The sequence below is a fragment of the Ursus arctos genome, unplaced genomic scaffold (genome assembly GCF_023065955.2).
Source record: "Ursus arctos isolate Adak ecotype North America unplaced genomic scaffold, UrsArc2.0 scaffold_1, whole genome shotgun sequence".
Taxonomy (NCBI): Eukaryota; Metazoa; Chordata; class Mammalia; order Carnivora; family Ursidae; genus Ursus; species Ursus arctos.
In genome coordinates, this window is record NW_026622763.1 from 77,985,182 (window position 1) to 78,002,358 (window position 17,177).

At 35.8% G+C, this 17,177-nt stretch overlaps 1 protein-coding gene across 7 annotated transcripts in view; it reads left to right on the top strand.

Annotated features, from left to right (window-relative positions):
- NBEAL1 (neurobeachin like 1) overlaps positions 1-17,177 on the top strand; it is a 190,214-nt gene that overhangs the window by 99,533 nt on the left and 73,504 nt on the right. For all 7 annotated transcript variants that reach the window (XR_008956279.1, XM_044381252.3, XM_057304148.1 and 4 more), the window contains 5 exons: positions 34-162; positions 6,798-7,103; positions 7,196-7,345; positions 12,012-12,169; positions 14,296-14,420. Coding sequence is in view for 6 of the 7 variants with exons in the window: in XM_044381252.3 (XP_044237187.2) it covers positions 34-162; positions 6,798-7,103; positions 7,196-7,345; positions 12,012-12,169; positions 14,296-14,420 (868 nt within the window). In the remaining variant the exon portion in view is untranslated. The remainder of the gene's footprint in view (positions 1-33; positions 163-6,797; positions 7,104-7,195; positions 7,346-12,011; positions 12,170-14,295; positions 14,421-17,177) is intronic.

Here is a 17,177-nt window from a genome sequence, read left to right on the forward strand (position 1 = left end):
ACAATGTTTTTATTTCTCTTTCCTTTGTGATAGCTTTTAGACAATCTGATGCTGCTCTTCGATGGTCTGTCAGTTTGGTATTCTGAAGGTCAAGTATGGGCAAAACTTTCTCAAATTCAAATCCAGTTGCTTCTGGGATTCATTGGAAGGGGAAATTTGCAGGTTTGTCAATTCTTTTGCATTATTTTCTATACTTTGCATGCAGCATAGGAGTTATTTGTGTAATTAAATGACAATAAATTTTCAGTATTTAATTTTTTTATTAGTTCCAAAAATATGATTTTCCTCTAGTTTCAATTTTGTTAATCAGAAAGAGGCTTCAGAGGCAGCTCATTGATTGTTTCTTCCTGATGTATATGACTCAGTATAATTTTAAGTTTTCCTTTTAAAGGATTTATGCATAGCTTATACAAAGCGGCATTACTCATATTATCTATATTTAATGTAGCTAAGAGGTAAACAGCCTGCCTAGCCTCTTTATACATATTTTTATACATGTGCAGTTATAAGGCTTATATTTTTAGGAAAATTATTTTTTTGTTTCTTCCAAAATCTTTTTCTATTTATTAATCCATAGTTTTGTATTATATCTCATATCTTTTAATTCATCAAACACTGAATACCTACCAAGTATGAGCATTGTGCTAGGTTTTCAAAACATAGATAAATAAAATAATGGACCCAAGGAATATTAATTATTTCTATTTTTAATTAAAAATTTTAAAGATTGGAGAAGTTCCACATGAATTTTAGTCTGTCATCTTTCTATTTACATTGGAGAATGTGACTGTATTAATCATAATATGTATCCCATTGCTATTTACGTGGCCCTTTTTATTTTCTTTTGATACTGGAATTTTAACAAGGGGATAGGAGTGGGGATGGTTTCTAATATATATAAACTTACCGTAATGTTGACGAGAACATGGAGAGATTAAAATTCCGTAAGGTTACCATATTTGTAAAAGGCCATAGTTTTTAATAGTTTTTGGTTTTGGTTTTGGTTTTTTTAAGATTTTTATTTATTTATTTGACAGAGAGACACAGCAAGAGAGGGAGCACAAAGCAGAGGGAGCGACAGGCAGAGGCAGAGGGACAGGGAGAAGCAGGCTTCCCGCTGAGCAGGGAGCCTGATGTGGGGCTTGATCCCAGGACCTTGGGATCATGACCTGAGCCAAAGGCAGACGCTTCTCGACTGAGCCACCTAGGCTCCCCTCAATAGTTTTCTTTTTTTCCTAATTGTAAAAGTAACACATGCTCATTGTGGAAAATACACAAAAACATAAAGAGAAGAAAATAAATCCATCATCCCATAGCCCAAGAAGAAGTAACTGTCAGTATTTTTCTATACCTATATCTTTTTCAGATGATTGAAATCCTCACATATTTTGATAATATGATGATATGAATAGTAATATGTTACTAACTTTTTAAACATATGGGTTTTTTTCTTAATCATAGAAGTAACAGATATTCATTGTAAAAACATGGAAAATGCATAAAAGCTAAAATAAGATGGGCTTTCTGATACATGGATGGTGGAAGCTTGAATTGTGCAGCCATTCAAATGCAATTAGGTACTTTAAAAAATGATCACACTCTGTCTAGTAATTCTACTCTAAATCTGTATCCTCAGATAATAATCCAGAATACCAGACAGCCTTTGTATACATAGATGTTCGTGGTAGTTTTCTATTTTTCTCTACCTAGAAGTAGAATGAGGATAGCTTTTGGGGCTTTTTCATTAATATTAGCCTGATGGCTGTTAAAGCAGTTGCAGTCAGCATGCCAGGTATTTATTTTAGATATGAGGACCCTCCCCCCCTTCTAGTCACGCTCAGTGTTTATCTTTGATGAAATTTCCATAAATAAAATATGTTTGTTTAGTTTGTCCACCATTAAATATCTAATGTCTGTCCCATAGTAGGGCTCTATAAATACTTGTTAAATAAAGAGTCAAATGGGCACATGCACCCCAATGTTTACAGCAGCAATGTTCAAAATAGCCAAAATATGTAAACAGCCCAGATGTCCATCGACAGATGAGAGGATAAAGGTGATGTGGTATATATGTATGTACAATACACACACACACATACACACACACACACACACACACACACACACACACAGAGGAATATTACTGAGCCATCAAATAGAATGAAGTCTTGCCATTAGCTACAGGGTGGATGGAACTAGAAGGTACTATGCTAAGCGAAATACGTCAGTTAGAGAAAGACAAATACCATATGATTTCACTCATATGTGGAATTTAAGAAACAAAACAGATGAACATAGGAGAAGGGAAGGAAAAATAAAGTAAGATGATGACAGAGAGGGAGGCAAACCATAAAAGACTCTTAACTATAAGAAACACACTGAGGGTTTCTGGAGGGGAGGTGTGTGGGGGATGGGGTAATTGGGTGATGGGCAATAAGGAAGGCACTTGAAGTGATGAGAACTGGGTGTTGTATGCAACTAATGAATTACTAAATTCTACCTCTGAAACTAATAATACAGTATGTGTTAATTAAATTGAACTTAAATTTAAAAAAACCTGAAGGCAAAACATAAATTAATAGAGTACAGAACCTATAGATATCTTGTTTACCAGTAGTTAGTAACCTAAAACATTTTTTACTAACTAGTTGTTTAATTTTATTTTCTCGGGAATAAAAGCATAAAAGGCTGGGAAAGCAAATTCTTCCCTTAAAGGGGTTATAGTAGAGCTTCTTTGCCAATCTGGCTACAAATTTTTGTTTCGCTCATACTTATTAGTTAATTGCCAGCATGTAAGTATTAGGAGATGTCACATAAATGTCAACATTTCCTAGCTTGTCTCTAAAGCAAGACTAGGTGGTTGTTGATTTATTTAGTGAGCATGTGGTGTCCATTTTGTCCCCAGTTGTCTTAGTTCTGCCAGTGATGAGAATATGAAATCACCAGGAGGAGCTTTTATAAAAATGCCTTTGAGGGGCATCACCCTTAGTAATTATATCAGAATGGAGGAACTAGGGCATTGGTATTTTTTGTAATTTCTCAGGTGACCCTAATTCAGTACTCTTTATCGGGGGGGGGGGTCATATATATCTGGATGTAGAGTGTGTGTGTGTATCCAAAATTAAGACAGTGGTCAAATTATCCTGTATTCATTAAAAGTATCTTTATAATTTTTTAAATAATAATATTTTTTATTATATTATGTTAGTCCCCATACAGTACATCCCTGATTTTTGATGTAAAGTTCCATGATTCATTAGTTGTGTATAACACCCAGTGCACCATGCAATACGTGCCCTCCTTACTACCCATCACCAGCCTATCCCATTCCCCCACCCCCTCCCCTCTGAAGCCCTCAGTTTGTTTTCCCAGAGTCCATAGTCTCTCATGGTTCATTCCCCCTTCTGTTTACTCCCCCCTTTCTTTATCCCTTTCTTCTACCGATCTTCCTACTTCTTATGTTCCATGAATGAGTGAAACCGTATGATAATTGTCTTTCTCTGCTTGACTGATTTTACTTAGCATTATCTCCTCCAGTGCTGTCCATGTTGCAGCAGATGTTGAGAAATCGTTCTTTTTGATGGCTGAGTAATTGTATATACTCATTGTATATATGGACCACATCTTCTTTTTTTTTTTAAAGATTTTATTTATTTATTCGACAGAGATAGAGACAGCCAGCGAGAGAGGGAACACAAGCAGGGGGAGTGGGAGAGGAAGAAGCAGGCTCATAGCAGAGGAGCCTGATGTGGGGCTCGATCCCACAACGCCAGGATCACGCCCTGAGCCGAAGGCAAACGCCTAACCGCTGTGCCACCCAGGCGCCCCTGGACCACATCTTCTTAATCCAGTCATCTGCTGAAGGGCATCTTGGCTCCTTCCATCCTTTAGCTATTGTGGAATGCTGCTATGAACATTGGGGTGCATATGGCCCTTCTCTTCACTACATCTGTATCTTTGGGGTAAATACCCAGTAGTGCAATTGCTGGATCATAGGGTAGCTCAATTTTTAACTTTTTAAGGGACCTCCATGCTATTTTCCAGAGTGGCTGTACCAACTTGCATTCCCACCAACAATGAGGGAGGGATCCCCTTTCTCCACATCCTCTCCAACAATTGTTGTTTCTTGTCTTGTCCATTTTTGCCATTCTAACTGGCGTAAGGTGGTATCTCAATGTGGTTTTGATTTGAATTTCCCTGATGGCTAATGATTTCGAACATTTTTTTCATGTGTCTGTTAGCCATTTGTACGTCTCCATTGGAAAAGTGTCTGTTCATATAATTTTAAATAAATTCATAAGCTTATAGTGTATTTAATACCATGATATTAAGTTAAAAACAGACCACTAGATATTCAACTTTTTATGTAAACAGTATTTTATTTTATTTATTTTTTAATAATAATTTTTTATTATGTTAGTCATCATGTAAACAGTATTTTAAAAAACACGTAGCAAAGGGGCGCCTGGGTGACTCAGTCGTTAAGCATCTGCCTTCGGCTCAGGGCGTGATCCCGGCGTTATGGGATCAAGCCCCGCATCAGGGGGCTTGAAAAACCACACACACACACACATAGCAAAAAAGTCCAGAAGTATTAGCACTGGCATTTCCTGGATGATGAGATTTTATGTCCTTTTTTCTTATATTTGTTGGTCTCTATTAGAATTAAGTTGTAGTCACAAAGACTAAAGTGAAGAATTGGGGAAAGTCTGAGGAGGGTAGAAAAGTTTCACAGTAGAAGCTTAAGTTAGAAGTAGGAAAGTTAAAGTCTTGAGCCATCTTAGATATTGTTTCCTCCAGTGCTGTTTGCCTCTTTAAGGCTTGTGTGAAAAGACTGCCTAAGGTCTTTTATTGTCTTGGCCTGCAAAGACCTGTGCATACAGCTCAGACTAGTGTTTGAAACAAATACAATCATGAAGTGATGCCAGATTCTGATACTTTCCTCTTTTCTCTTGCTGTTCTTCATTTTGGAAGTAATAAGATCCAACATTGAAATATAGTGTTAAGTGAGAAGGAGATAATTTATATCATCTGCCCTACCATTGTTTTATGGCTTAGATCTAGCGTTGACAGAAAGAGGCCCCATTTATGACCTAATTTTTAACCTTCCCGTGTTGGGGTTAAGGCCAATGTTTAATAGTAATATAGAGGATTCCTTTGCCGGGGCTTATTAGTATATGTATTTTCCTTGGGAAGTTTAAGAGTAGTGACATTTCTGTCAAGAACTCAGTCTCCCTTGTACCTATCCTTTATGTATCATAATGCTTTGATTCCAAATAACAGAAGCATCAACCCAAATTGACTGAGTTTAGGAGATTTATTGGCTCTTATAATAGAAAATTCTGTAGTTCAATTTAAGACATGATTTTTAATCAAGGCTTCAGTTCCATTTATTTCCTGTTTTCACAGCACTCCTTTCCCTCATGTGTCAGCTTGTCTTAAGCTGGCTGCCCTTGTCACAAAATGCCTGCCAATAGTAGTTGGTGCTACGTGCTTCCTCACTTATATCCAATAGAGAGTGCTTCTGGGGCACCTGGGTGGTTCAGTTGGTAATGTGTCTGCCTTTGGCTCAGGTCATGATCTCAGAGTCCTAGAATGGAGCCCCTGCTCATCAGGGAATCTGCTTCTCCCTCTCCCTCTGCCTCGCCCCTGCCCGCCCCCAACTTGTGCTCTCTCTCTCTCTCGAGTAAATAGAATCTTTAAAAAAAAAAGAGTGCTTCTTCCTACCGTCACTGTTCTTCATGGATCTCTTTTGTTTCTGCATATCTTAAAGAGACACTAGATGTCTTTGTTATGAACTATCTTTTTGAGGATGCAGGTATAGTGAACAACTTTGGAAGACAGAGATTCTGTCTCCAGAGCAAAAGGCAGGTTTGTTTACTGTCCAGTATAATAAAGGTAGTGTCTTCCTCCAAGGCAAAGTTCAGGCTAACTTACTCCCTGGTATAGAAGATTTAGGTTCCTTATGCTTGGGGTTCCTCCCCTATACTGCAGCCACTGGGTGTGCATGCATCATCTAGTCCTGTTCATCTCTCACCATGGGAGTAGCAGTTCAGGGAACCAGGGAAAACACTGATATTCTGATATTCTGGCTGTTGGGACTGCTGTAGGTCTTGGTCTCTGAACCAGGAGTCTCATATCTTCTGCCACCATCTATGAAACTGTGGCAGGCTAACTTGTTAGGTTGGAGGTAAGGCAAAATCTGAGACCTTTCACAGTTCTTGACAGTTATTACGTAAAAATCCTGAACTTGAACTGGTAAGGCCATCCCCAAATGAATCCCTCTGACAAAAGCAGCGACATGAGTTGACTGAAAGATAAATTATCTGAACCACTCACTGTGGAAAGTGGTTGGATATTCTTATATCTTTTAGGACCTATTGTTGGAACTAGAGATGGAATCATTCCCCTATCCTTACAGACTATAAGAAGGAGTGGAATGGGGGCGCCTGGGTGGCGCAGTCGTTAAGCGTCTGCCTTCAGCTCAGGGCGTGATCCCGGCATTCCAGGATCGAGTCCCACATCGGGCTCCTCCGCTGGGAGCCTGCTTCTTCCTCTCCCACTCCCCTGCTGTGTTCTCTCGCTGGCTGTCTCTCATAAATAAATAAAATCTTTAAAAAAAAAAAAAAAGAAGAAGGAGTGGAATGGATGTTGGGGTGATTAATTTTCCACTACACCTTTTCTGTATATTCTGCTTTTATAATTTATTTTAAAAAAAAAAACTTCAGGAAGAGCTAGAAAACTTTTGCTAAATATCTGCTTTATTTTGTTCTTTCTCACCTATTCTGTTTTCTCAGGTTTGTGCAATGGCATCAGCTAAGCTAAACACCCTTCTTCAAACCAAAGTGATTGAAAATCAGGATGAAGCATGTTACATTTTAGGAAAGCTGGAACATGTTCTAAGTCAGTCAATCAAGGAACAGACTGAAATCTACTCATTTCTGATTCCCCTGGTCCGTACCCTGGTTTCCAAAATCTATGAGCTTCTCTTCATGAACTTGCACCTGCCTTCTTTACCTTTTACCAATGGTAGCTCTTCATTTTTTGAAGATTTTCAAGAATATTGCAGTTCAAATGAATGGCAAGTTTACATCGAAAAATATGTAAGTTTTATCTATTTTGAGTGAAATTTTTCTAAGTTGTCATTTTTATAGATGTCTATGTTAAATTTTCTGTGTGTATATATATTTATAAGATCGTGCCTTACATGAAGCAGTATGAAACCCATACATTTTATGAGGGTCATGAGGACATGGCACTTTATTGGAAGAATTGTTATGAAGCCTTAATGGTGAATATGCATAAACGAGACCGGGAAGGAGGAGAAAGCAAGCTTAAATTTCAGGTAAAAATTATTAAAAGTTTTTAGTATGTAGTTTTTTTTTTTATGTTGGTTTCAAGCATTTAATATTCAAATAAGAGTAAAAACAAGTCTGAACTCTGAAAATAAATGGTCTTTCCTGCTGTTTGAAAATTATTTCAGAATTGAGGGCGCCTGGGTGGCTCAGTAGGTTAAGCATCTGCCTTCAGCTCTAGTCATGATCCCTGGTCCTGGGATCAAGTCCTGCATCAGACTCCATGTTCAGCGGGGAGTCTGCTTCTCCCTCTGCCCCTCCCCCCTGCTTGTGATCTCTCTCTCTCATAAATAAATAAAATCTTAAAATTATTTCAGAATTGAAAGAAAAAGTAACAATTAAAAAGTTAATGTCAAAATGTTCTATGCATAGTTGATACATAAAAAGTCTGTTAAGCTGATAGTGTACATATCTCTAAGGAGGCTGGGTATATATCAGTGGTTAGAGAATATTTATAGCACTAAATACTTGCTTTAGAAAAGAAGAAAGACCTCAAACTAATAATTTAAGTTTCTACCTTAAACTAGAGAAAAAAAGCTAAACTAGTTTCCAGATAAGAACCTAACAAAAATAAGAGCAGAAATCAGTGAAATTGAAAGCAGGAAAACAATAGAGAAAATAAATAAAACTAAAATCTAGTTCTTTAAAATGTCAGTAAAATTGGTGTGTCTGGGTGGTACAGTTGGTTAAGCATCTGATTCTTGGTTTCAGCTCAGGTTGTGATCTCAGGGGTTGTTAAGATTGAGCCCTGCGTTGGGCTCCGTGCTCAGCGTGGAGTCTACTTGAGACTCTCACCCTCTCCCGCTGCCCCTCCCCTGCACTCTTTCTCTCTAGACTCTCAAATAAATAAATATATCTTTTTGGAATGTCAGTAAAATTGATAAACTTCTAGCCAGATTGACGAAGCAAAAAAAGAAAGTGAAAAATTACCATTACCAGGAATGACGGAGATATCACCACTGACTCCATAGACATCAACATGGTAATAAGAGACTGCCACAAACCAATCTATTCATATAAATAAGATGACTTAAATGGATCCATTTCTTGACAAATATAAATTTCCAAAACTAATTCAATAATAAAGTGATACCTGGATAGTCTTATCTATTAAGGAAATTGAATTTATAGTTTAAAAATCTTCCAGGGTGCCTGGGTGGCTCAGTCAGTTAAGTGTCTGCTTTCGGCTCAGGTCATGATGCCAGGGTCCTGGGTTGAGCCCCACATCGGGCTTCCTGCTCAACGGGTAGTGTGCTTGTCCCTCTCTCTCTGATTCTGCCTCCACTCATGCTTTCTCTTTCTCTCTCCAATAAATAAATAAAATCTTTAAATAAATAAATAAGTACCTTCCAAAAGGGAAAACTCCAGGCCCAAGTGGTTTCACTGGTGAATTCTAATGAACATTTAATGGGGAAATAACACCAATTCCTCATAATCTCTTCAGAAAACAGAAAAGTGAAATCACTTCCCAACTCATTATATGAAAGCAATGTTATCCTATTATTGAAACCATATAAAAATAGTGCAAGAATACACGTGAAACTCTTACAACACTTTATATTAATTATACTGGTTAAAAATCACAAAAGTAGTACAAGAAAATTATAATATTTCTTAGGAACATAGATGCAAACCAGGTCCAGCAATATATAAAAAAAATAACACATTACACCAGGGAGTTTATCCTGGGAATGCAAGATTGCTTCAACATTTGATAATTAATCAATATAATGGTAGTGGACCAAATTCATATTTATTAAAATGAAACTAAATGATCATATTCATAGATGCAGAAAAAGCATTTGACAAAATTCAACATCCATTTTATGATCAAAGTTTTCAGCAAACTAGAAATAGAAATAGAATCTCTCCAAAAATCCTACAACCAGCTTCATATTTAAAGATGGTAAACTGGGGGTGCCTGGGTGGTATAGTCAGTTAAGTGTCTGACTCTTGATTTCCACTCAGGTCATGATTTCAGGGTCATGGGATCAAGCCCCACGTCAGGCTCAGCATGGAGTCTGCTTAAGATTCTCTCCTTCTGCTCCTCCCACCCCCTGCGCTCTTGCTCTCTCTCCAGTCAATCAATCAATCTTTACTGGGGAAAAAAGATGGAAAATTGAGTGCTTTTCTTGTAAGAAGAGAACTAGGTGAGAATGTCCACTCTCTGTAGTCCCCTAGTCACTAGTCTTAGCTTTTCTTGTAAGAAGAGAACTAGGTGAGAATGTCCACTCTCACTAGTCCTCTAGTCACTAGTCTTAGCAAATGCATTGAGAATAGAAAAAGAGGGGCGCCTAGGTGGCTCAGTCTATTGAGTGTCTGAGTCTTGGTTTCCAATCAGGTCGTGATCTCAGGGTCATGGGATTGAGCCCTGTGTCAGGCTCAGCACAGGGTCTGCTTGGATTTTCCTCTCCCTCTCCCTTTGCCCCTCCCCCTGCTTGCATTATGCTTTCTTTCTCTCAAGTAAATAGATCTTTAAAAAAAAATAGAAAAAGAAATAAAAGTCATTTACTTTGGGAAGAAAAATAAAACTATTTGCAGATAATATGATTATATAGATAATCCTAATGAATTTACCAAAAATCTCTTGCGATTAATGAGTTTAGCAACACTGCAGGACACAAGATCAGTACACAAAATTTAATCATATTTCTGTATACTAACAACGAACAATTGGAAACTGAAATTTTGAAAAAGCACTGTTTACAATAATTCTAAAAAGAACAAAATACTCAGATATCAATCTAACAAAATATGTACAGGATCTAAAAACAAGCATGATGAAACAAAGATGACCAAATAAAAATACATTTATTCCATAAAATGGTATAAAAAGCAACCTTTGTAATCCACCAGTATTAACATTTTCGTATATATCTTTCCTGATTTTTATGTATGTATTTGGTTAAACCAAAATGGCAGTTTTCATTTGCTACTCCTTTTCTTGAAATGTACTGTGGGGGCATCTGGGTGACTCAGTCAGTTAAGCATCTGCCTTTGGCTCAGGTCATGATCCCAGGGTCCTGGGGTCGAGTCCCACATCCGCCTCCTTGCTCAGTGGGGAGCCTGCCCCCTGCTTGTGCTCGCTCACACTCTCATGCTCTCTCTCTCTGACAAATAAATAAAATCTTTAAAAAACAAAACTATTATATTGCCCTCATAGAAGTTCTGTCAATTTCTATTCTAGTCAACACTTTCTTTGTAACTTCACCCTTAGCTTTTCTAGGTAAACCTAACCCTAAAATATTCTTATTGCTTGAACTTCACCAACCGCAAAATTGGTGTTTAATTATTGTGGAGCTGTCGTGATTTCTTCAGTTTTCTTAGCAATGATCTGTGTTAAATATTTGATAACCCCAAATCATTGATTTCCCAAAGTTCTAGTAATAATTATAATAACAATTACAGTAATAACAGCTACATTTTACTGAGAGCTCACTACTTTTCTGGCACTGTATTAAGCACTATAAATCTTAATCTTTTTTGATGACAATTATTGTCAATGTTGTCTTAGAGATGAGGATACTGGGCGTCAGAGAATTAAATAGCTAAGATTTGTACTGAGGCCTAACTCCAGAGTTATATTCTTCTTTCTTTCTTTCTTTCTTTCTTTCTTTCTTTCTTTCTTTCTTTCTTTCTTTCTTTCTTTCTTTCTTTCTTTTTTCTTTCTCTTTCTTTCTTTCTTTCTTTCTTTCTTTTTTTTTACGATTTTCTGTATTTATTTGAGAGAGAGAGAGAGCATGCACACACAAGCTGGGGGTAGGGGCAGAGGGAAAAGGAGATGCAGACTCCCTGCTGAGCCCAATGTGGGGCTGATGCCAGGACCCCAAGATCAAGATCATGATCTGAACCGAAGGCAGGCACTTAACCAATTGAGCCCTCCAGGTGCCCCCAGAGTTATATTCTTAACCACGCTCTGCTGTACTGCCTCTCTAAAAGATGTCTTTTAAATCCATGTCTTTAATTGTTTTCAGTGTAATTTGGTATTGATTTTTGGAAACAAATTAATGCCATTAGTTTATATCCTGATAGATGAATATCAGTGTGAGTCAGATAAGTCAGTCTTACCACTTGTCTTTTTGAAAACTGAAAAACTTTAATTTTAGGGCTTAGAGTTATATCTGATAGAACCTATTATCAGGGTCTATTTTATCTTGAAAACTGGAATAAGTATGTGAATTTATTTGCTGATAACTAGGATGTTATTAAAAGAGCAGCAGTCCAAATGATGAAATTTTTCGTTGTGAGAGATTTGCCCCTGTAGTTTTCTTTTGTCTTTGGCATTGCCTTTCAGGTCCCCAGTAGTAGTATGGATGTGGTTACTCTTCTATCTACTTTATTTAAGCATGAGTCTCATTCCATTGCCTTAAAAACCAAAGCATCCCAAAGGAAGATCATTTTATTTGACTGTATGAGGTTAATAATTCTGAGTTTCAAAATCCTCTATTGAGGTACATTATATTTTTGAAGTTCAAGTTTTACAAAATACGGATAGATTATAGTTAGAATCATATGCTTCATTGAAGAAGTTATTCTAATGGAACAAGAAAATACTGTTGATTACCAGCCTCTTTCCTCTAGTGCATGATTTTATTGGGTTAAATTTTTAAAATTATTTAATATATGATTCAGTGCTATTATTTATTGCTGTTTCAGGAGTTTTTTGTGGAACCATTTAGTAGAAAAGCACGCCAAGAGAACTTGAGGTATAATAATACACTTAAACAACTTAGCAGTCAACAGTTAATCACTCTGAGACGCTGGAAGGCAGTACAGCTCTATCTTACATCTGAAAGGGGACCTTGGGCTGAAAGGTAGGAAGATATTATTTATTAAATACCCTTTCTTCTTTAGAACTCCCGCCTAGAACTTTTTGAGCCAGTGACCCCTCCAATCCAATATTTTAACATTCAACTTATAAAAAATGGCTTTTAATTAGTTTGTCTTTTTGTGAATTACAGGTCTGGGATGTTTAGAGCTTTGTATATGTTTTTCACCATGGAGTTATTTCCCTTCCTTTTACCCTGTGATGTAGAATTTAAAATGTCTTGAATCTGTCTTCCTGATACTGCCTCTTTGAGTTAGAGTTAATGATGTTATATGTTTCAGTATTTTACAGTTTATTTACTTGATCCTAAGTCTCACATGTGTTTTACTGAATTATATATATATTTATATATATATATTAAAATAATGTAATATATAATATATATATTATACCCCTTTTATTGTGGTAAAATATGCATAATATAAACTTTACCATTTTAGCCATTTAAAAATATACAATTTAGTGACATTAAGTACATTCATAATGTGCAATCATTACCACTGTCCAGCTTCAGAACATTTTCATTACTGCAAAAAGAAACCCTGTACCCATTAGGCAATCACTCTCTATTCCTTTACCCAGCCCCTGGCAACCACCAATCCACTTTCTGTCTCTATGAATTTGCCTGTTCTTGATATTTTATATAAATGGAGTCATACAATATGTGGCCTTACCCCTTTCACTTAGCATTATGTTTTCATTATATTGTAGCATGTATCAGTACTTCTTTTTTAATGGCCTCATAATATTCCATTGTGTAGATATACCACATTTGTCTATTCATTCATCAGATGATAGACATTTGGGTTGTTTTCCTTATGGCTATTGTAAATAGTACTGCTATGAACATTTGTGAGCAAGTGTTTGTTTTAATGTGTTTTTTTAATTCTTTTTTTTTTAAAGATTTTATTTAGGAGAGAAAGCATGAGTGGGGTGAGGGGCAGAGGGAGAAGCAGGCTCCCTGTTGAACAGGGAGCCTAATGCGGGGCCAGGTCTTGGGGATCATGACCTGAGCCAAAGGCAGATGCTTAACTGACTGAGCCACCCAGGCACCCCTCAACATCTGGTTTTTAATTCTTTTAAGTATATACCTACAAGCAAAATTGCTAGATCCTGTGATAATCCAATGTCTAACTTACTGAGGAATTGCCAGTTTTCCACAGCAACTGCATCATTTAACATTCCCATCAGCATTGTTTGCGGGTTCTAGTTTCTCCACAACCTTATCAGTATTTATAAAATTTTTCTAGTTTTTTAATTATGACTGTCCTAGTGGATGTGAAGTGGTATCTTATGATTTTGATTTGTATTTCCTAATGACCAATGACGTTGAGTATCTTTTCATGTACTTGTTGGACATTCGTGTATCTTTTTTGAAGAAATGTCTCTTCAGGTTTTTTGCCCATTTTTAAATTGGATTGTTTGAATTTTGTGGTTGAGTTTCAAGACTTCTTTTTCTCAGTAATAGACCCTTATCAGATATATGATTTGTAAATATGTAAGTTGTCTTTTCACTTTCTTGATAGTAGCCTTTGGTATACAAAATTTTTTTAAATTCAAAGCCCAATTTATCTCTTTTTTTCTTTTGTTGTTTATATTTTTGATGTAATATCTAAGAAACCTTTCCCAAATCCAAGGTCACAAAGATTTACTCCTGTCTTTCCTTCAAAGAGTTTCATCTCTTATATTTAGATCAATTATATTCTCTTTATTTGTAGTAAAATTATTTTATTTTGAACACTATATTAGAACAGATTCATTGTATAGCTAGTTAAGAACTTCCATTGAACAGTTTAAGAGTTAAAGATATTAAGCTTTAAGTGTGAAGATTTATGTTCAATTCTTATTTCTGATACCTGTAAACAACTTGGCATCTCAGGCAAATAATTTAGCCTGTCTTGGGTTCTGCATGTATGAACTGCAGCTATGCGTATCCACACTGGTTTTCTTTCAGGGTTGTTTGGGTCAAATGAGATAATGAATGTGAATGTTTTTATAAAATGGTGCTAAACAAATGTAAAATTCCTGTTACTTTCTTACTCTGTTTCAATCAACCAATCTTTTTAAATTCAAGCTAAGTAATTTTACTTGTTTACTTACGAATATTCATAGGAAACAAAATCCAATTCACTGGAAACTAGCTAATGTAGAAAATTTTTCCCGCATGAGACTTAAATTGGTGCCAAATTATAACTTCAAAACTCATGAAGACGCTAGTGCTTTGAGAGATAATCTAGGTGAGTTCCGATGCCTGTTTAATTATTTGTTGAAGATAGTGAGGGTATTGGTGGGTTGGTTATTGTTTTTATTAATTGTTTCAAAATTGCTAACTCATGAAGAAAGGGTAACATTTTATAATTATTTTGTTTTCAAAATAGATACTATTTACAAAGCTTTGTTGTACAGAAATTAGTTGATATTTAAATGGTTGTATATGTTAAATTCTGTTACCTTGGGCCTAAATCTAAGATGACTTCCTATATCATTTAATTTTATTTTTTCAAAGAAAAACATAATTTACAATCATAAAATTATACTGTATTTATGTGCAATGCACTGTCTCTTGTATCCATTATGGTACATTGAAACAATGGTTCTTTTCCTTTAATCTTCTGCTTACCATGAGGGAGGCTAATGTTAGATATATTTAGAATTCTTAGCAATCTTTAGATCTGTGTTTTATAACCTGTTCTTTTTAGACCTTTAGTATCTTAGATGGGCCAATGCCTTTTTCTAGAGAAAAGTGCAAAGACATATAGCTTAGCAGTATTTCGAAACAGATTTTAAAGAGTCTCTGCAACTCTTTAGGAAACCCTGCCTTTCTAACCATCTGAGTTTGTATCTCCCTTTTTGAAGACAGGTCTGTAAAATACCCAAAATATTTACTGTTGAGTCATTGGTCATGTGTATACTAAATTGCTTTATCATTATAGCCACCTTGTGTTCAATGACTAAGTTTTACATGAAATTCAAGTACCAGTTTTTTAATTTTTTTAAAGTTGCCTTGATATATTGGCCAATGCAGTTGATGCTATAAATTAATCAAGAGTGCTATCTGTGATGCCTGCCATTTACAGTCTTAAATCCTAAAATAAATCAGACACAGTAACTCATTTCCCTTAATACAAAATAATGGCCCTACCCATGAAAGAAACTTTTAGAGTATCTTATACAGGAAGTCTCTTGCAAATAGTTTGTTCTCCCTGTATGTATCTTGAGACAATTTTACTTTCTCTACTCCTTAAAATTTGATTATGCTTATCACTCAGCAAATATCTTTGGTGAATGACTTGAATCTAGTAATACTTAAAGAATAGTGTCCCCTATTTTTTCTCTTTTTTGCCAAGAAATCACCCCCAGGAAATTTCCTGTTCCTCTTCCTCTCCTCACCCTTTTATACAGGTACACAGATTTAATTTTATGTCCCTTCTTCTTGGTTTTAATTAAGTCCAGGAAACCTTGTGTTCTTTCTTTTTTTTTTCATTTCTCAGTTTTTCTCCTTACCTGGCTTTCAGATATACCCCAAGTATAATAGTGACAATGAGGTAGTACAGAAGAAACAAAGATTCATACGTTTTAAAGTGAAATTGTAAATAGTACAAAACCAGTGTCATCAATCTCTAAAGCTCTTTAAAGTTCCCTGAAGTATACTTCAGAATTAAGTGTAAAATGTTCTACCAACTCCTTATTTTTGTCTATAAGTATTTTCACCAGCTGCCAGAATTCATGGTATTTTTAAAATATTTTTTTATTTTGTTTTGTTTCACATACTCCAATACTGCTTTGTAAGCATCCCATTGCAGTTGTACAGAATAGTTTTTACATTGTGGGCTAAACTGCAAACTTAACCATTATCTGTAACATTTGTGATGGGAAATTTATTGTGAATTAAACAAGTGATTTGTGAAGTATCTTTTGGAATACAACCACTTATAAATTATGGAATTTAAATAACTAGAAATAAAGTATATTCTTAAATATATCATTAAAAATATTTGGTTTTAGAGAAAAAAATTTTTTGTTTTTTTTTTGTTTGTTTTTGTTTTTTGGGGGGGTATGTGTTTTTGTTTTTGTTTTTGTTTTGGAGAAATTTTTTTGTCCATACTTCTTCATTAGAAATACTCTTTCTTGAGTATTTACAACCACTTATTTTTAGTCCTTACACTGTTTCTATTGTCTGTGAACTTTGGTAGTAATCCTTCTCTTTAAGTATATATTTTCTTCTAGCACTGGTGCTTAACTTCCTAGTTTTCTTTTTAAAGATTTTTATTTATTTGAGAGTGAGAAGGAGAGAGAGCACAAGTGGGGTGAGGGACAGAGCAAGAAGCAGACTCCGCTGAGCAGGGAGCCTGATGCGGGGCTCGATCCCAGCACCCTGGGATCATGACCAGAGTCAAAAGCAAATGCCAAACTGACTGAACCACCCAGGCGCCCCTAACCTCCTAGTTTTCTTACCAATTTTATCTTCTTTTCTTGGTCACCTTTTAAATGATCATGTTCCCAGATCCATACCTAGCCATTTTGCCTTTACCTACACTTTCTGTGAAGTGGTGATTTCATGACTTCATTTCATATATATATTTGAAATGATGCTTTCTCACCTGTATTTCTAATTCTTACCTGCCTTTTGAACTTTACACCAAGGTTTCTAATTGACTGTCTGTTGGGATACCTCTTCCATAGAAGCCTCCATATAAAATTTCTGAAACTTAATTCATTATCTTTTCTCATTTGTCTACTCCTCACCCTAGACTCTGCTTTTCTTATATCTTGGGTTGTAGTTTTACTTTCTCCGTCTGTTAGTTACTCAGAATCATTAATGTTAGTCATGAGTCTATCCTCATCCCTCCTAATCCCCTACACTAATAGCTTTTTAGGTACAATGTCCTGTTAATTCTCCCTTACATATCTTTTGAATGTTTTTCCTTATTTTCATTCCCTTTGCTTTTGCCATGGCTTAGCTTGGTGCTACCCTTTCCCAAACTTTAACAGTA